This window comes from Sorex fumeus, unplaced genomic scaffold (assembly GCF_029834395.1).
Source record: "Sorex fumeus unplaced genomic scaffold, SorFum_2.1 ptg000061l, whole genome shotgun sequence".
NCBI lineage: Eukaryota > Metazoa > Chordata > Mammalia > Eulipotyphla > Soricidae > Sorex > Sorex fumeus.
In genome coordinates this window covers 44,123,039-44,143,364 of record NW_026606118.1, presented here as the reverse complement: position 1 = coordinate 44,143,364, position 20,326 = coordinate 44,123,039, and the positions used below count along the sequence as shown (strand labels likewise).

At 43.8% G+C, this 20,326-nt stretch overlaps 1 protein-coding gene across 1 annotated transcript; it reads right to left on the bottom strand.

Moving 5' to 3' along the window:
- Nucleotides 1-1,377: 1,377 nt before the first annotated feature.
- Nucleotides 1,378-15,850, bottom strand: ALG11 (ALG11 alpha-1,2-mannosyltransferase). The gene is made up of 4 exons (XM_056126095.1): nt 15,725-15,850; nt 12,802-13,032; nt 6,801-7,732; nt 1,378-1,764 (listed from the first exon to the last, which is right to left on the bottom strand). Exons 1-4 carry the CDS (start codon nt 15,766-15,768, stop codon nt 1,472-1,474), a joined length of 1,500 nt encoding a protein of 499 aa, XP_055982070.1. The 5' UTR covers nt 15,769-15,850; the 3' UTR covers nt 1,378-1,471.
- Nucleotides 15,851-20,326: the final 4,476 nt, after the last annotated feature.

Below are 20,326 nucleotides of genomic sequence, written 5' to 3'. Positions count from 1 at the left end.
CATGTTTGAGTTTCAGTCATACAATGATTGAACACCCATCCCTCCATCAGTGTGTATTTTCCACCACCAATGTTCCCAATATCCCTCCTGCCTCTCCCATCCCACCCCTCCCCCTGCTTCTGTGGAAGACAATTTCCTCCTTACTCTCTATTTTGGTGCATTATGATTTGCAATACAGATACTGAGAGGCCATCACATTTGGTCCTTTATCTAATTTCAGCACACATCTCCCATCCTGAGCGATCCCACCAATTATCACTGACTTAGTGACCCCTTCTCTATGGTGTAACAGATTTTAATGGAATGTTTGGCTGCTGAAAAAGATGAAATCATCTGCACCTTTTTGCAACCATGTGAATGGAATATGAAGTGATAGTGCTAGATGAAATAATCAGGAAGTGAAAGACATTTATGGGAAGCTTTCTCTTCTTTGGAATATAAACAAACAAAGCAAACAAACTGGCAAAAGGCAACAAAAATGACTCAGTGAAAACTCTGGTGGTTCCCAGAGAGCACGGGTGATGAGAAGCATGAATAGAAGGCCACTGTGCTGGTGTGATGGCCCTGGAACACTGGAAGGGCATGGGGGGGGGGGGCGTGTAGGAGACACATGTATAGAAGGGGTGCAACTGCACGCCTGAAATTTTACAATATAATAAACAAGGAGTAAATCAATAGAACTTGATTCATACAAAACCAAAAGTGATGTCTAGCCTCAAAATTGAGGCAATATAAAGGACTCAGAAAGGCAGGGATGGATGTACTGATAGCGCCAAGCACTATTCAACTATTCTCACAAGCCCTTCAGTATAAAAGGGATTTCCGGCGGTACCTTGGCTCTCCATACACTGCTACCGCAAATACAGTTAGTCTGTGGCTAGTGAACAAGATTAAGCCTACCTAAAATTTCTTTTCTCTCTCTCTGTTTTTCATTTTTGGAATACATCTGGTGATGCTCAGCGGTTTCTCCTCGCGGTGCTCGGGGGACCATATGATATGCCAGGGATTGAATCCAGGTCAGTCACGTGCAAGGCAATGCCCTACCCATTCTACTACCTCTCTGGTCCCAAGTCTTCTGTTCCATAATGTTAGTACAATTCTAAAGGTCTAATCAATTACCAATGATCAGTTTTCTTTCAACATTTCCTTTTTCTAAAAAGAAATAATTTTTTTTTTTGGTTTTTAAAGTAAAACAATTTCATACATAGCATTTGGTATGTATGAATTATGCAACATTAAATCATTCACTTTTCCTTTTTAGACTCATAACTTTCAGAATTTTGAGACCAAATACTAACCTATTAAGATAACCTTTGCCCATTAAGTAATTTTTCCCTTTTTCATGAAAATAAATACTTTGCTTTTAATACATGTTGCTGAAAGCATTGCTTCGGTTGACTTTATTACAGTAGGGCATGACTTAAGAAAAATATTAACATATGAAGGCATTTGATCGTTTATATTAAATGCTTTAGTTTGTATGGACATGGCAATCTTTAAACAACTTTTCCACAGATGCTAAGAATGTCACTTCAAACTCCTGATCGGAGAATCTGCTTATCGATGCGCGGGCATTGCTTCTGATTTGAAGTCTCTGTTCCGCAGACATGGAAAGAATATGAGCCATCGTCTCAGCATATCCTTCTTCACTTTCGGCCAGAAAGCCAGTTATATTCCCTTCATGAGGAACCACAATGTCAAGCTTTGGACCCCCTGAATTGTGGGCAAGTATAATCGTGCCAGCTGCCATGCACTCAACAAGTCCTGAGAAAACACAATCATATTAGCTTTTAAGTTTCCGTGGTCATGAAAACACAGATGAACAAAACTCTTTCAATTTTTTGTTGTTTTTTTTTTGAAATTTTTAAGAGATTCGTGAGATGTCATTAAATATCTATATGCTCACAAATTTGATCATTTAACTTTCATGATGTAAAGAATTTTTAGGTTTTTTTTTGTTTGTTTGTTTCTTTTTTTTTAACAGTTGTAGATTTACAATTTTTTGTGCTTGGGTTTCGATTATACAATGATCAGATACCCATCCCTCCACCAGTGCCCATTTTCCACCACCATGGATAATATCCCCCCACCCCCATCCCCCATCCCCCCCTGCCTCTGTGGCAGGGCAATCCCCTGTGTTCTCTCTCTCCTTTTGGGTGTTGTGGTCTGCAAAAGAGGCACTGAGTGGCAAACATGTTCAGTCCATAGTCTACTTTCGACATGCATCTCCCCTCCTGGGAGGATCCTCCAAACACCCTTTATTTGGTGCTCCCTTCTCTATCTGAACTGCCCTTTCCTCTAGGATACCCGGCTGGCCTCTAAGTTATGGAGTAATCCTCCTGGTGCTGATCTCAGCTAGAATTTTTAGTTTTTTATCTTCCAAAACATCACAATAATATTGCTTGGTTCTTAATGAAAACTGACAGGTTATGGAGGAATAGTCTAGAAAACACTGTGGATAATGAAGCCTGATGCCTGCCAGAAGGTAGATAATTAATGGACTGGAAGAGAAAAGGAGTAAAAAGATTATCAAAAGTCAAATTTTAAGAGATCAGATGGCAGCATTAGAAGAAAAAAAGGAAAGGCCAGTCACCTTAGTGTAGGACACTAGTGCTGGTATTTACTTGTTTGGAATTCTGGCAAATCTGAGATGACTGTGTACAATTAAATGAGTTCAAAGAGTGTGGTGCGAGGGATGTGAGCGTTCAGTGGCTGAGAACTGTTCCCCTTGGCCCATGGCGATGGATGGACAGATGGACAAAGGTTGGGGCAATGGGGGAATGGAGGAATAGGGCCCCAGGCTGGTTGGTAATCAGGGACTGTTTATTCCATTCTCATCTTCATCCCTACTGCTTCATTCTCCTCAGCATAGTTGTTTCTTCCCCCGTGTAGTTATTTTCTTCTACAGCGTCCTTATTTCTCCTTTGCTCCTATCACAGTGTCATTATTCCCCAGCATAGTTAAGATCTCTCCCCTTCCTTCCTTACAGCATAGTTATACAGAAACCATGAAGAGTGGAGGTACACATAGGTGGGGATGAACATTATCATAACAATAAACAGATGTAGAGCCCCTCCTTCAGGGGAAGTTCTGGGAGATTAACTCAAGGAGTTAATCTAATCTGAGGGTTCAGCACTCTATCTAGATTACTAGGAGATTCACTCAAAGGTGGGATTCCATATAGGATGTATTGCTTTCTCCTTTCCTCAGCTAGTAATCCAGTTAAACAATTATAGTAAATTTACTTCTTTCTAGTCGCTTTGTAGGGCATTTGCCTTGCGCACAGCCAATCCGGCCGAGCCAGATTCTACCCTCTTGGAGAGCCCGGCAAGCTACCGAGAGTATCTTGCCCACACAGCAGAGCCTGGCAAGCTACCCATGACATATTTGATATGCCAAACACAACAAGTCTCAAAATGTAGATGTTACTGGGCCCGCTCGAGCAAATTGATGAACAACGGGAGGACAGTGTTTGTTTTGTTTGTTTTGTATAAACACAATGAGAGATATATTATGCTAAAGGTTGGCACCTCCTGGGGACATCTCACTACATATCTCAGTCTGCAGTCCACAGGCAAGGTTAGTCTTTCCTAACCCCAGCAGGGTCCTTCTTAAGTTACTTTCTTTTGGGTCATGACAGAGTTTGTTTATGACTGTGCTCTTAACTTATTATGTTTCTTATGGCACTTAGCTTGTCCCTTTTTGATGCCAGGGTAGTTTACAGCTTGTCCTGGGTCCATCCTTGTCCCTCATTGGGACTCTCTTTTGGGGGGTGTTAGGAAGTAAGGGCAACTGAGGCTAAAGTCAGGTAAATATGATGGATGCCCTGGAGTAAATATTATTTCAGAGCAAATTAACTCCCATGTTACAAAAGCACAGCATTAACTGTCTTCCTGTGTCTAAAAGGGCATTACTAAACCATGCAAAGGACATAAAGAAAAGCAAAAAGCAATATAGGATATTAGTGCCTGATGGAATTGAGTATGCCTCAGGAGCACTGTTGTGGGAGCTGCTCAATAAACCTAAGCTCCCTGCAGGAGGAGCAAGGATAAACCAATGTTATCTAAGAAACTGCAAGGCTGAGCTCTATGAAAGTTTTGGTTGTTTCTCTCAAATGATGTAGATGAGTGTAAATGACCTGGCCAGTATCTTTGCCATGTAGCACTATAGCACCATCCTCCCGTTGTTCATCGATTTGCTCGAGCGGGCACCAGTAACATCTTATAACAAATTGTGAGACTTCTTGTTACTGTTTTATGCATATCAAATACGTCACAGGTAGCTTGCCAGGCTTTGCCATGCAGGCGAGCTACTCTCGGTAGCTTGCTGGGCTCTCCGAGAGGGGCGGAGGAATCGAACTCGGGTAGGCCATGTTTGCCGCTTGCAAAGCCAACGCCCTACCGCTGTGCTATCGCTCCATATTGCTATGCTCCAAACGCCCTATCACCGTGCTATCGCTCCAACCCCAAAATCAAGCCCTCTTGCAAGGCAAACGCTCTACCCTAATTAAAACTCATAAAATCAAAATAGAAACAAGCCAACATTCTCCCCCCCCCCTTTCCCTCTCTCTTCCCTTCTCACCCTCTCTCTGCTCTCTCTTTCTTACTCCTCTCCATTCACAAATCCTCTTCTAGCTATGGTCTAGCTATGGTCTCTCCTTTCATTTCCCTTTCAGATACACCAAGGGGAAGTATGGTTTGCACGCACTAACTCTACTTGCTCACCTCCTCTTTAAACAATCATAGTCATTTAAAGTATTTACTCAACTTGCTGGGCTGGAACAATAGCACAACAGGTAGGGCATTTGCCTTGTGTGCAGCCAGCCCGGCCGAGCCGGGTTCAATTCCTCCACCCCTCTCGGAGAGCCCAGCAAGCTACCGAGAGTAGCTCGCCTGCACGGCAAAGCCTGGCAAGCAACCTGGGACGTATTCAATACGCCAAAACACAGTAACAACAAGTCTCAAAACAGAGACGTTACTGGGTCCGCTCAAGCAAATCGATGAACAACGGGAGGACAGTGACAATGACTCAACTTGCCACCACTGGCCTCTTTCTCCCTCTCCTCCAAGGACACTGCTGTAGCCAGTCTCTGGCAGTTGTCACCCACGACCTGGGCAGCCCGGGACTCTGCTGTCCTTCCCTGTCTTCCCAGCTCTCCAGGACAGCGGGCCCATCGGCTTTCCACCTGTTCCCCATCTCTTGACCTTTCTCAGTGTTTTGCACAATGGGTCTCGCCTCATGCCCCTTCCCCAGCCAATCCTATTCACCTCCACGGAGGCTGCAGCCCTGTTTCTCAATTAGGTCCCTTTCCTGTACTTCTGAATCTCACCACAATACATGTGCCTGCCCCAAACCTGGCTCATCAACTGCTTCTCCTCTTGGATTCCTTTGCTACGTGAAGTCTACATGGTTCCTGGTGACCCAAACCAGGGCACTGGGCAGCTGTACCTGACTCCTTTCTTCTTTCCTTGACACTGTCCTGTCCGGGGCTGGAGCAATAGCACAGTGGGTAGGACATTTGCCTTGCATGCGGCCAACTCGGGTTCGATTCCCAGCATCCCATATGGTCCCCTAAGCACCGTCAGGGATAATTCGTGAGTGCAGAGGCAGGAGTAACCACTGTGCATTGCCGGGTGTGACCCAAAAAAGCCAAAAAAAACCACAAAAAAACAAAAAACCCACTGTCCTGTTCAACATGACTCCATAGTCCCCCTCAAGCATGTTCCCGTGGCCAGCTCAGAGGATTCACAGCAGCCTGGCATGGCTCCTCGCCAACCCAGCTCCTCACGTGACAGCAAAGTAAACATCAAGACACAGGAAGCTTTTCAACTGAGACTTGAAATTCTTCCATCTTTTCCCACAGGCTGATGTGGCCTCGGAGCACCTCTCCAGGGTCTGTCCAGCTGTTCATGCCAGTCCCAGAAGAGGCCTCTAATGCTCTTCTGTCATGACTGATACTCTGTCCTCCGCAGGGCTAACTCCTGATCCCGGTTCACACCATTTTCTGGTGCAACTGTTTCACGAGTCCACACCTCTATGGCAGGTGATGCTTTTGGGTCCTTTCCCTAGCAGGGCACTCTGCACTGCACAGATGACTGTCCCATCACCAGAGCGGGAAGCCTCCAACAGCTCCCATGGCGCAGCAATAGCCCTGGCACCCACTAAGGGCTGGGTACTGGAAATATTTGTTCTGAACCAGGGAAATGAAGCACAGGAAATGCTGAGGGTTTGGGTCCACTAGCAAGGGTCCACATGTAAGACTGGGCTGAGTCTCCCGCTACTAAGTAGGCATAGAAGAGAGTATGAGTGAAATTGGAGTACAGATACTTCACTTTTATGTTTTCCTATTTTCCTTTAACTTATGGCAGTCTGAGGCACCTGAGAAATACATGTTGAATAAAATTAGCTACACAATAGTACTTGTCTCAGATAGCAAACAGTGCCGAAATGTGTGCATAATCCATAATCAAAGTAGATTCCACCTGTTCCCTCTCCTGTTTTCCTGGGATAAACCAAAAGGCTAAATTAAAGGCAAGGCAGTTTAAACAAAACAGATAGTATTTGTAAAGATCTTAAAAAGTGACTCCATAGAGTGTGATAAAAAAAAAGTGAGTGTGATAAAAATTAGCTATTATTATAGAACATGTATTTTTATGTCTTACGAAACCTCAAAAGACTTAGTGAATGAGGGAAAGAGGATTAGTGTTAATGAAAACTTCCAGAGTATCATCATTTGATCAAGTTAATCTAAAATGTGTATTTAATGGTACTAAACAAAAAATTTAAAAGAACAAACTCACCAATTCCAAAATGTTCATTCCACATGGTATGCAGACCTATTGTTGCTTCAGTTAAGTAATCCTTTAATTCATCAAATGGGATGTTTACTTTAAATTCCACATCATCTTGAATGCCGAGATCCTTACACAGTCTTCTTAGTTGATTTACCCTAAGTTCATCATCTTGGTTGCGACAACCTCCAATGAGGACAAGTTTCGGGGAAGGAAAGGACTCAGCCACCTTCTTCTTCAGCAATTGAGCAAAGGCTCTGATCTGCAAAGGGTGATTCTTTTCTGGCCTGAATTGACCAACAGAAACCAATAAATGTCCTGGGTTTGTCTTTTTCTCATGCAAAGGGATGTCCAGAAATGTTTGCACATCACAAGGCGGATAAACAATGTTAGTGCGATTTCCAGCCTTCCAGAGTGAGAGAATATGGTTTAGAGTCCAAGAAGAATTGACCATGACTACATCACTGCAAGAACCAACAAGCCCATAAATACAAGCAAATAAGTAATAATAGATGAGCTTCAGTTTGCTGAGAAAAGGATTCCGAGTAATGAAAGCTGCATTATTAAAACCCACATTTTGATTCCTCACTACGGAGAGCATATCTGTGCTGATAGTGGGATAATGAACATAGCTTCCAACTTGACAACCACCTAAATACTTAAACAGAGGAAGAGTGAAAGCATATCCCATCGAATCGATATAAACATCAGGAACACACTGCGTCAGAGCTTCCCAGCCAAGAAAAATGGAGCCTAGACTTTGGCCCAGTAAGGTGAAGTGAGGATAGAGCGAATCCTCCACAAGGTAGCGTTTCTTCAGGAAAACAAACTTCACTGGGTGAGTTAATCTGATGTTAAATCTTTGAACAGCTCCTTCTAGTATCTGCTGACCAGTGACATTAGCATCACCAGTATAAACAACATAAGTTGCTTTAGGATACCTAGAATGGAACACAACAGAGTTTCATTTGTTTAGGTTCAAATCAGGCAAAAAGTTGTAAATAATTATTTTTTCATGGTCATAAAGAATCTTATCTTGGGGTTACTGATCCTATTCTCTCCTGCATTTTCTACTATCTTTCAACTAAAATGTTTTTCTTCCAAATGAGATGCTTAGTTCTTTGTGAATTCCTATACTAAGTGTTTCATAGAGAATGGGAATCAACAAAAACTGCCGATAAGAATAAGATTTTTTAGGGGCTGATGAGCTAGTGGGCTGGAGCGATAGCACAGTGGTAGGGCGTTTGCCTTGCATGCAGCTGACCGGGTTCCATTCCTCCATCCCTCTCGGAGAGCCCGGAAAGCTACCGAGAGTAACCCAGCTGCACAGCAGAGTCTGGCAAGCTCCCTGTGGCGTGTTCGATATGCCAAAAACAGTAACAAGTCTCACAATGGAGACGTTACTGGTGCCCGCTTGAACAACTCGATGAACAATGGGAGGACAGTGCTACAGTGCAGTGCAGATGAACTAGTAGAGAGGTGAAGGTGCTTGCTTTGCACAGAGCTGACCCCTGTCCCACCTATGTCAACCTATATAGTCACCTGAGTACTGCCAGGAATCATCCCCGAGCATAGTCAGGAGTAAACCCTGAGAACTGCTGGGTATGACTCATAACCAAAACTACAAGATGTTTTAATTTTATTAAAACATTAAATTTTTTATTATAACAATTTTCTCAGTATAAAAATAATAGAGAAATGTTTAAAAATATAATAGTTAAAATTCACTAAGCCATTTGTTAGATAGGATACATTAAAACTTTAGTCAGTTCACTTAGCATGCTACTTTCCATGTAGTACCACTTGTATGTAAATTTCATGACTTCATCTTTTCTAACAGCTGTATAGTACTCCATTGTGTAGATGTACCAAAGTTTCTTTAGCCAGTCATCTGTTTGTGGGCACTCGGGTTTTTTCCATATTTTGGCTATTGTGAATAGAGAAGCAATGAACATAGAAGTGCAAATGTCATTTTGACTGTACTTTTTTGCCTCTCTGGGATAAATTCCCAGGAGTGGTATACCTGGGTCAAATGAGAGCTCAATTTCTAATTTTTTTGAGAATCGTCCTTATTGTTTTCAAAAAGGGCTGAACCAGTCAGCATTACCACCAGGAGTGAAGGGGAGTCCCGAAAGAAAGGGACAGGCATAGAAAGACTGCATTCATCTGGGGAATATAAAGTAACAAAATAGGAGACTAACACCCAAGAATAGCTGAGATAAGTACCAGGAGGTTCACTCCATAGCTTGGAGGCCAGTTGCACGTGCTAGGGGAAAAGGCAGCTCAGATAGAGAAGGGAGCACCAAATAAAGGTGTTGGGAGGATACTCCCAGGATGGGAGATACATACTGAAAGTAGATTATAGACCAAACATGACTGCCACTCAATGCCTCTTTTGCAAACCACAGCACCCAAAATGAGAGAGTTAACAAAAGGGAATGCCCTGCCACAAGGGTGGGGTGGGATGGGGAGATGGGGAGGTGGGAGGGACTCTGGGAGCATTGGTGGTGGTGAATGGACACTGGTGGAGGGATGGGTACTCAATCATTGTATAACTGAAACCCAAGCATAAAAATTTGTAAGTCTACAACTGTACCTCATGGTGTTTCACTAATAAAACTTTCAATTAAAAAAAAAAACTTTAGTCAGTGTTTTTTATCTAAGAAATGCAAACTATTTTGATTTTTCTGATTTGGGGCCACACCTAGCAGTGCTTTGCACTCAGGGATCACTCCTGGCAGTGTTCACAGGACCATACAGGATGCTGGGACGCTGGGGATCAAATCTGATCAGCCATGTGCAAGGTGAGTACCTTACCTATGTATTATCTCTCTAGCCCCCCAATACTAAAAGTTTTAAGGTAGATCTTGTACCTGCATCATAATTAGATAAGGTAAAATTACATGAATGAAGTATGTAAGACTGTCAGTGTTTTCCTCTTTCCTGAGACCCCAGTAGCCAGAACAGTTTTTTCCAAAGTATAAAAAGCAGAAGATTGCGTGGCTGCTTTTATGGCCGTGTGACATTATGTGTTTCTCATACCAGCTATAGAAAACAAAGTATTTCACAATGCCTTTTCAGCAATTCTGATTGTTGGAGGGGATATTCTAAACAATAATGGTGCATCTTCTGTCGAAATAATGAATGCAATCAAAGTAGATAGAGAGTTAAGTAGAAATCATCTGCTTCACAGGCATTGGGAGGGTTGGGAGGGTGGTATAACGGGGTTCTTGGTGGTGAAAAATGAGTACTGGTGAAGGGAAAGGTGTTTGATCATTGTATGATCGAGACTTAAACCTGAAAGTTTTGTAACTTTTCCCACAGTGATTCAATAAATAAATATAAGAAGAAAAAAATGAATAAATAAAATTATGAAAAAAAAAGTAAGGTAGAGTTCATGTCCAATTCAATCAGCTAATCAGTGGCTGAATAAATAGCAGTACTCCTACATAAAAAAAAAAGCAGAAGAAAATTTAGACTGGAAGTATCCTAACACTGGACTTGGCAATAATTTTTTTGGAAATGATACCAAAATCACAGCCAACAAAAGCAAAAAATAGGTAAAATAACATCAAACAAGAAAACTTCTGAATGGCAAATAAAATCAACAAAATGAAGAGGTAATCTCTACAGTGGGAGAAAATATTTGCAATCATAGAAAAGGGCAATATTCAAAACACAGAAAGAAATCATGTAACTCAAAAGTGAAGACAACAGCACCCAAAACCTCAAAAAAAAAAAAAACTCAACTCCCCCAACCCCCAAATTCTGGTTAAAAAGTGGGCAAAAGGTATGAACTTTTTTTTTTTTTTTTTTTTTTTTGCTTTTGGGCCAATGGTACTCAGAGGTTATTCCTGGCTCTGCACTCAGGGATCACACCTGGCAATGCTCAGGGGATCATATCGGGTGGTAGGGATGGAACCTGGGTCAGCAGCATGCAAGGCAAGGCATGCAAGGCAATACCTTACCCACTGTACTATCTCTCTGGCCCCAAGAAGCTATGAATATTTTATCAAATAAAAAAAAAAAAAACAGATGACTGGGGCTGGAGCAATAGCATAGCGGGTAGAGCGTTTGCCTTGCATGCGGCCGACCCGGGTTCAATTCCCAGCATCCCATATGGTCCCCTGAGCACCGCCAGGGGTAATTCCTGAGTGGCCAAGAGTAACCCCTGTGCATTGCCGGGTGTGACCCCCCCAAAAAAAAGGATGACTAATAAGTTTATGAAAAAATGTTCAGCTTCACCAAACATTGAGGAATTGCAAATCAAAACCACAATAAGATATCACCTCATATCTTTGCAAGACAAGAAATAAAATAGTCAGTGGGATTTGGAAAAAGGGACTTCTTGAACTTGGTAGGAAAATACATTGGTGTTGTCACTATGATTTCAAAAAATGCATTTCCTCATAAAATTAAAAATAAAAATACCATAGAACAGCAATTCCACTACTGGTTTTTTTGTTTAAGAAAAGGAAAACACTAACTTGGAAAAATTTGGTACCCTGTGTTCACTCCACCATTACAATTGCCAAGATACAGAAACAACTTGAACAATCTGAATGTCACTGATAGACGAATAAAGAAAATGTGGTGTATATATAGTTATGTGTTGCTTAATAACAGGGATATGCTCTAAGAAATATGCCATTAGATGTTTCACTGTATGCCAATGTTATAGAATATAACACCAAACACCTAGACTGTATAACCTTCTGCACACCAACACCATTTAGTATAGAGTATGTAAAATACTCAGTGTATACAGTATATTGGGACCATTGTCATATATAGTAACTGAAATGCCAGTGAGGAGTGACTATATAAACAATGGAATATTATTTGGTTATCAAAAAAGTGCAAGGAATTCAGAATGCATAAGCCTCCAGTTTAGCATGCTAGAGTAATGTATATGTGACAGAATGGAGGATGAGGGGAAAAAAATGCATCAGGAGCAAGATGAAAAAGCATCTTCCATGGCATATAATATCTGGATTTTTCCCTTGATTTAGCAGCATGTAAGGTTTGCTGGGGAGTATGTGTACAGATACAATCAGATCTTAGTACTGAGCTCCAAACCTACATAATCCATTTAAAGAGGCAGTGGTATTGGACGGAGTTATGAGACAAGAACGGTATGGATTAGAGAAGGGAAACCTTTGAGAAGGTGGAAATTAAGCTCAGACTTAAGACAATTCTCTGTATTGAGAGAATTTGGAGTTACCAAATATAGTGGAAGAAATCCTGGGGTAGTGACTGGAAGTCAGGATGGGAAGAGAATACAGAAAAGTTGAGCTAAGGGAGCTATGTTGTGAAGGCTATGGAATTGAGTGAAGGTTCGTGGTAGCGAGTTGGGTACCAAAGAGAGGTAAGTTCTCCACATATGATAAAATAATAATGAAGCTGGAATCTTACTACACTTCTCTTCCCTACACATTTCCTGCAAAGTGCAGGGAACAGCCTCTGAGCATCCTGGAGAATGAATGAAAACCAAAAAAATGTTAAGGAACAAATAGTATTAATTATTATGCTTTTCTTTTTTAAAAGGAAATCATAAATACTTTGGGGTGGAGAGGAGGAAGCTTAAAACATTCGATGATGTGTAAAACTCTATTCCCTTTAATGCCATAATTTAAGACTATTAAAATGACAGTGATATCATAAAGGCACTTTCGGAGACATACTCCCTGCAAGCCACCACTGATTTAAGAAGTGCTTCACAGTATTTATATATATTTCTGTTTTTTATTTAACCTCTTCAAACACTCTACCACAGTGACTAAATTATGTCACAACGGGGTATTGCCCAAAGATAATTTCCATTTCTTGACATTAAAACTCAATGGGATTATAAAGGCAAGATGGCATATGAGAGAAATATTTTCTTACTGAAGACTATACAAGAAATCCCTGGCTATGAAGAAGGTACTCAAAGAGATGCACTGTAGGTACAGATTGTTAAAATATGGTAACAATAGAGCAAATAAGCTTAAAAAAGATGCATACCTACTTTTTTTGCAGGGCTCTTAAAGCACACCATAACACTCTTTCTCCTCCTCCACCAGCATTACAGTAAGGATGAAAAAATGCAATCACCATTTGATCTTTCTCATTTTTGCTGGTTGACGCCAACTTTTTCTTTCTCTGTAGCAGTAGTCTAATTCCCCAAAGACAAATGGCCAACCACACACATAAAATTCCACACACTATTAGCCCAGGGAACAATAATGAATAAAAAAACCTGAAACAAGAGGACAAAGGGGAAAATCAATAGAATGTTCATAAAAAAAAAAAACTACAAATTCTACTTTTACATATTCACTTTACACATTAGCATCTAAGAGGGGAAATTTTTATACCTTGGGAATTCTAATAAAACATTTTACTTTTCAAGTCTAATTGTTACTAAATATTCAATATTGAAAGTGCAAGTCCCTTTTATTTCCAACCTCTATAGCATATAAGCAATTTAATATTCTTTTTATTCTTAAACAACAATAAAAACCTTTCTCTGCAGTGGATGTATTAGGGAATTAAAAAGAAGTTTATTAAGCTAAACAAGCCATGATGTAGAATGGCATCTCGCCCCCAAATGACAACATGAAACCAAAGAAAAATGTCCCAGGGGTATGGTGCTGCCAACAGGTCAACCTGTACGCATGGGGCGAGTGCATGAGCTGCCTGATGGTGCCTTCAGGCTTCCTGATACCTCAAAATTGCCGCTGTGCCTTTGGCCAGTCCCCAACAACTTGGGAACAAGTTTACCAAGAAATTAAATGACCAAAAGTTAGGTATGTGGGAGCCATGCCCACAAACCACCTCCAGCTCAGCTATAAAAGCCCATTTACTGGCCTTATTTTAGAGTCCCATAGACAAATCTCAAAAGAGATCAAAAGCCACAGGTAATCTCGGACCCACACATGGCTGAACAGACTGGTGTAAATTGGAGGGGGATGGGTTAGCCCGGTGGCCCACCCAAGCCAAGCCCCCTGCAGCCATTTGCTTCCACAATCCAAAATTGCTGCCATATTCCCAGCTTGACTACACTGTCTCAGAACGGACCTCACCAACATATAACCTGTTGTTGAAAATTCTGGTATGCAGGTGTTGTGACTGAAATCTCCAAGCTTTCTTGGAGTTGGGATGGGCTACCTCCCCCCATTTCACAATAAGCACTGACAGTCACCCCCACGAAACAACTCCAGTGCCACTCGGTAAGCTCTACTATCGGCCTTGCTTCACAGACCAGACCCATAAATAAATCTCGAAAGAGATCATAAAGCCGTAGTTAAGCTTGGTTCTACACATGGCTGAACACACTGGGGTAAATTGGCGGATGGGGGGGGTGGGGGGGTTTGGCCTGTGCCCACCCAAGTAGAGCTCCCAGCAGCTGCTTGCTTTCACAATCCAAAATCACTGGCAAGGGGTGGGGGGTGGAGGGGGAGAGATAACTCCACTGTCTCAGGACAGACCTCACCAAGATGTAATCTGCTGAAAATGTTGGTATGTGGGTTTTGTTACTGAAATCTCCAGGCTTTCTTGGGGTCGGGATGGGCTGCCTTCCTCCACCTCCCTGTATTTCCAGAGGTCTTGGCAGTCACATCCACAACCCAAAGTGCCCACCCAATTGAAAAGCTATTCCAGCCTTACCATCCCGACAAAAACACCGAATGCCCTGAACAAACACCATGACCTCTTAGCACCTATATTGCAAGCCATAATGCATAAAAGAAATAGGAGAGAGAGCAAGAAGGAAAGAGTCTCCCATAGAGGGAGGTGGGGTGGGGGACAGGGGGTTGGGGGATGTGGTGGGGAAACAGGGGTACATTTTTAGTGGGAAATGTACACTGGTGGAAGGATGGGTGCTGGATCACTGTATGACTGAAACCCAGTTATGACAGCTTTGTAATGGTCTATCTCATGGATGCCCAATTAAAAAATATTTTTTAATGTGGAGTTCATGCCCAATTCAATCAGCTTAATAAATGGCTAAATAAATAGCAGTACTCCTACATTAAAAAAGAAAAATGACCCATGAATGAGTCAGTATTTATTCTCTTTCTTCATTTCCAGTTTATCTATTTCTGGGATAAGAGAAATGAAATTTAGATTTCCCAGTTCTATTAAAAGTTATACATTTGATATGGCGACATGACTCTAAAACCACTGCTTTCTTTCATGTAGCTCTTTAGTTGCCAAAAAATTCACGAATGGGTTAAAAGGTCCAGTCCCCACGGCATAGCTGAAAGCTTTTCTTAGCAGTGAGGTCGGCTTGAAACTGAGCAAAAAGACCAAGCTCGTGCATCAGCTATGTCAAGCCTCACACAGGCATCCGATAAACATTTGCTGACCGAATGGAAAACTTCCAAACTTCCTAAGATGTCTCTTGATTTAGATGGTTATTTTTACACCAATCACGACGGGGTCGATTGTCAAGAAGCAGAGGAGTCTCCACAAACAGTATGTGTGACATATGTCAACAATGACAGTTTTGTTGAATGAAAAGGGGGAAGGAAACAAAGGAGAGAGATCTGCTTCGCTTTTGTTTTTAAACCCAAAGAGGGCGTGATTAAAAAAGATAATTCGGGATTCAATTGTAAAAGTGAAAAGTGAATATGAATAACTTATGATAGGTTAAATTAACGTACGGAAAAGAGGGGGAAAAAAACGTGGAGCAGAGACAGAAACTCGATCCCTGGAATCCCTGGACCAGTCGAGGGGCTGCCGGAGCAAACGCAGATCATATGATCTGTCTTTAGCCTGTCTGATCTAATATACTTAGAAGACCCCAGAGGCAATGGAAGAACACATTGAGAAAATAGCCTAGTTTCGTGAAATGAAGAGCTCTTTCTCTCAAACTCCGGTTACAGAAAGTGACTAGAAGCACCGCTAAACAGAAAAAACCCTGCGATCCCACGTCGAAGGCTTCTCACCTTAATAGTCCGCAGAGGCACCAAACCCCTTCGGCGGCCGCCATCTTCGCCGACCCCCGAACTCAGGAAGCGCTTCGCTGTCTCGCTTCTCTATTGGCTCTTGAGGCTCTGCCCCCGCCCCACAGGGCATATATGTATTTTTATTGGTTTCTGCCAGTAGCTTCCCACGGCCCTTTAGCCAATAGGCTCTCCGGGGGAGGGGACAATTTTTTTTTTCGGCGTGGCGGGCCCTGGTACCACCTATAGGGGCGGAGCCTTGGTGAGAGGTGTGGCGGGAGGCGTGGCCTGTGATTGACAGCCTTACACGCCCACCCTGGGGGGGTCCCCTTTCCCACTGGAAGCCCCCACGCCAACGCTCCCGCCCCCCAGCCGCCCGTTGGAGGCCAATAGGAGTTCCCAGCGCCTCCCATCGATCTCTGATCGATCGTCCTAAAGCGGCGTCCCCTCGCGCTCAAGCTGCGGCGCCCCGGGAGCCGGGAGCCGAGAGTGAGGGGCTTTGCCCAGAGCCGCGGCAGTGAGCGAACTGCATCCCCCGCCGAGGTCCGCGCAGCTCTGCCCGCTCTCCGAGCACTCGCCGGAGCCCGAGGACCCCGTCCGAAGCGCACCGGCCCCAGGCGGCGGAGACCCGCTAGGGGAGCCCGGCTCGGCCGAGGTGTGGATCAGGGTCCGAGTTTCACCCTCTCCCCTCTCAGGCTCACCTCTGCCGCCCCCTCTGAGCCGCCAAGGGCAGGGGCTGGATGCCGAGCCGTCGGGCTCAGGGTCGCGGCTTCCCGGAGGCGCGGTCAGGGGCGCACCGAGAGATGCTGCCCGCACATGGTCCGTTGCTCGCTAGGCCCTGACACCCCGGCTCCTGCGCTGACCTGCATGCTCGGGGCCGCGTCGCCGCCGGCTGTGCATCTTCGGGGTCGAGATGATGCCTGAGCGGGAGAGACGGATCCCAGCTCGAGCTGGGCAGAGTCGGAGCGTAAGTTCGGTGGTCCTTCCCCCCACCCGCCGCCTGTCCCTCCCGAGCCGCGTGCTCGCACCCACCTGGGGGAGGTCACGCAGCCACCGGCTCGTTGCAAGAGCCTCCAGGGGGAGTCGTGGTTTGGGGATCCAGCACCTTCGCAGAAGGCGCGAGCGAGCCCGTCGCTAGTTTGCAAGGGACGGTGAAAGTCCAGCGCTCCTTTCCCTTTTAGGAGCTGATACTGCAGCCACCGGGTGGGGTTGGAGTTCGGGGAGCAGAGTCCTGTTTGCCCAAGAGGGTTCAAGGGTTGGTGCTTGGACCCCCTCGATGTTATTACCCAGCCGTTATTTTATTATTATTATTATTATTATTTTAAAATATTTTATTAGTAAGACACCATGAGGTACAGTTATAAACTGTACAAATTCTGTGCTTGGGTTTCAATTATACAATGATCAAATACCCATCCCTTTTATTATTATTTTTTTAAAGAATCAATTGGAATCCATCTCAGGGCCATTTCTTAAATGTGCAAACAGTCTGGAATTAAAAGCAGGTCTAATTTTCAGTTTTTAATTCATGTACACAACTCTTTATTTTTTTATTAAAAACTTATGCGTTTGTGAGGCAGTGTTGGAGAGCTGAGAATGAATAGAACAGGGTACCAAGGTACCTCCAGAGTGACGTTTAGGGTTTTCTATGTGTGTCTTTCAAGTTTTTGTTTCACACAAACGAGATCACATGCTGTGTGATCTTGAGGGGGTTTTGTTGTTGTTTGTTTTGTTTTGTTTTGTTTTGTTGTTTTCTGCTATTGTGTGTGATCTTGAGGGGGTTTTGTTGTTGTTGTTCATTTGTTTTGTTTTGTTGTTTTCTGCTATTGGGCCACTTGGCCCTGCTCAGGGATCACTCTGGGTGGGGTTCGAGGACCTTATGTGGTGCCCAGGATCGAGCCTGAGTAAGCGACATGGAAGACAGGCGCCCCATCGGCTCTACTATCTTTCTAGCCCGGTTTTCTCGAAACTTTGTGCCTCGTTAACAACATTATTTGGAGTCTGCCTGACTAGTATAGAAGCGACTGTCTCATTTTTGTGTTGGGATGGGGGTATACTGAGGTTGCTCAGGGTAGCTTGTGTTCAGGGGCCCTTGTGGTATGTGTGGGACTGCAGCGGGTCCCCTCATGCCAAGTGGCAACTGAAGTCCTGTAGCCATGTCACAGGCCTAATGTCCCATGTTTTTAGTTTGACTTCTGCACTTTATAAATGCACGTTAGTGTACTGTTTATTGTTTCTGTGGTGATATTCTTGCTGCATTTTGATACCCCATTCCTCCCAAAACATGCTTAGTGGCTATCCTTGCGTGTAATTCCTGCTCCCCACCCTCCCCCTGGGTTGTGATGCTGGAAATCAAACCTGAGACTTGGGGATGTTTTACTGGTGGGCCGCACCCCATCCCCGACTGTGCTTTTTTAATGCTGATGGATGGCCCTTGAGTTCCCTGCCGCCCCCTCCCCCATTCCCAGAGTTAACGTTGGGGTGAGGGGAGGGGAAGGGGGTTTTGTTGTTGTTGTTGTTTGTTTTGTTGTTTTCTGCTATTGGGCCACCATGAACACCATGACTGTTCATGGTGCTTGAGTCACATTCTTTTTGTGGTTTCTCAAGTTCTGGATGTAATGCTCCCTTAGTTCGGTGGCCTCCAAGGGTCACACGCTTTCGTTGTCCTTGCACACAACTGGCTGTTTGCTAGAGCTTGCACAGTCTGTTATGGGACCACCAGGGATCCTGATCTGCAGAGCTGGCAATGTAGTTGGCGCCAGGTGGATTCCTCAGTCGTGCAGGACCACAAATAATCCCCCTCCACCCACTCCCTCCCCACCCCACCCCACCCCTGGGTATTGAGTATTTTGGCTAAATAGCTTAGACATGGATTGTTCCTTGGAAGAGGAGATTATGTCTTTTCTATAGGGTTCTGAGAGTAAATCAGTAGCATTGTTGAGTGTCCCTTTGTGATGAATTTTGTTTAAGTTTCGGTGGGATAGAAGGGAAAGTGGGTTAATGGTTTTGGGAGAGAGGCCGGTCCACAGAAGAGTCTTAGTGTAAGGTTTGCATTTCTCTCTGTCTCTCTGTCTCTGTCTCTCTCTCTCTTTCACTGTGTATGTGTGCGTGGGGGGGGGGAGAGGGTTGGCTGGTACAAAGGAGACTTTTCTTTTTTTAAAAAATTTTTATTAGTGAAACACCATGAGGTACAGTTGTAGATTTATAAACTTTTGTGCTTGCATTTTGAGCCAGTACCCATCCCTCCACTAGTGCCCATTCTCCATCATTTACATTTTTTTAAAAATTTTTGTTAGTGAAACACCATGAGGTACAGTTGTAGATTTACAAATTTTTGTGCTTGGGTTTCAATTGTACAATGATCAAACACCCATCTCTCCAGCAGTGCCCATTTTCACCACCAAGGTCCCAGTATCCCTCCCACTCCCCATCCCCCCATCGCACCCTGCCACAGAGGCAGGGTATTCCCAAAGGAGACTTTTCTAACCCTCTGTAATTGCCCCCACATATGTCCATGTCAGGAAACCCTTATCCTTCTTGACCAAGCTGAAGCCCAAGACCTGCCTCTTAGAAACGCTCTGTAACTGCCTCTGTCCTTGTTGGCCACACCCTCTTCTGGATTTCCTGATAGCAATGTTAGCCAAACCACTGAGCTTACTGTGTGCTTGACGCTGGATTTGTACTTTATGTCCGTCCATGTGCCCGCTCTCAAGGAGAAAGTCCAGTGTATGTGGTGCCAGGTATCACAAAACACTTTGATATATATCTACACATATCTCTATCTATGTCCGACCCGAGTTCGATTCCTCCGCCCCTCTCGGAGAGCCCGGCAAGCTACCCAGAGTATTCGATATGCCAGACACAGTAACAACAAAGTCTCCAATGGAGACGTTACTGGGCCCGCTCGAGCAAATCGATCTCTATCTATCTATCTATCTATCTATCTATCTATCTATCTATCTTCTGGTTATCACCACTTGCTTAACAAATCGTTTTAGTTACCTACTAGTTCTAGGGGATCTAGCAAGACCAAGACTCTTCCTGTGGATAATTTATATTCTAGTTGAAAGTAGGGGATAGGGGACAGAGGGTTAGCAAATAGTGTGTTTCATAGAATGATCGATGCTCTGGAGTCAATAAGGGACAGCAGCTAGAGGCAGGTGGGAGGGTGACTGCAAGCCGAGCTCTGCCTTTCTCAGATATGAAGTTTCTTCCAAACTTGACACTTACTTTAAACTCCTGCAGATAACTTTCCCTAGCAGTTGTTTCCTGAAAGTGGGGATCAGGTTTGTATCATTTAAAAAAAAATACTTATTATACGATGGGTAGGGCACTTGCCTTGCTTTAGGCCAGCTGGGATTCAATCCTTGGTACTCCATATGGTCCCCAGATCATTATCAGGAGTGATCCCTGTGTGTAGAGCCAGGAGTAAGCCCTGAGCAGTGCCATGTGTGGTCTCAAAATGAAATGTGTGTCTTTATATATATATAATGTTTATATTAGTATATGTGCTCTGTAGCACTTGGTTTTTATATATTCCACTTGTTTTTACTTCAGGGGTGTCTCTGTGGGTTGCAGGGAACCTACAGGGGGGAGCGGTCTGTC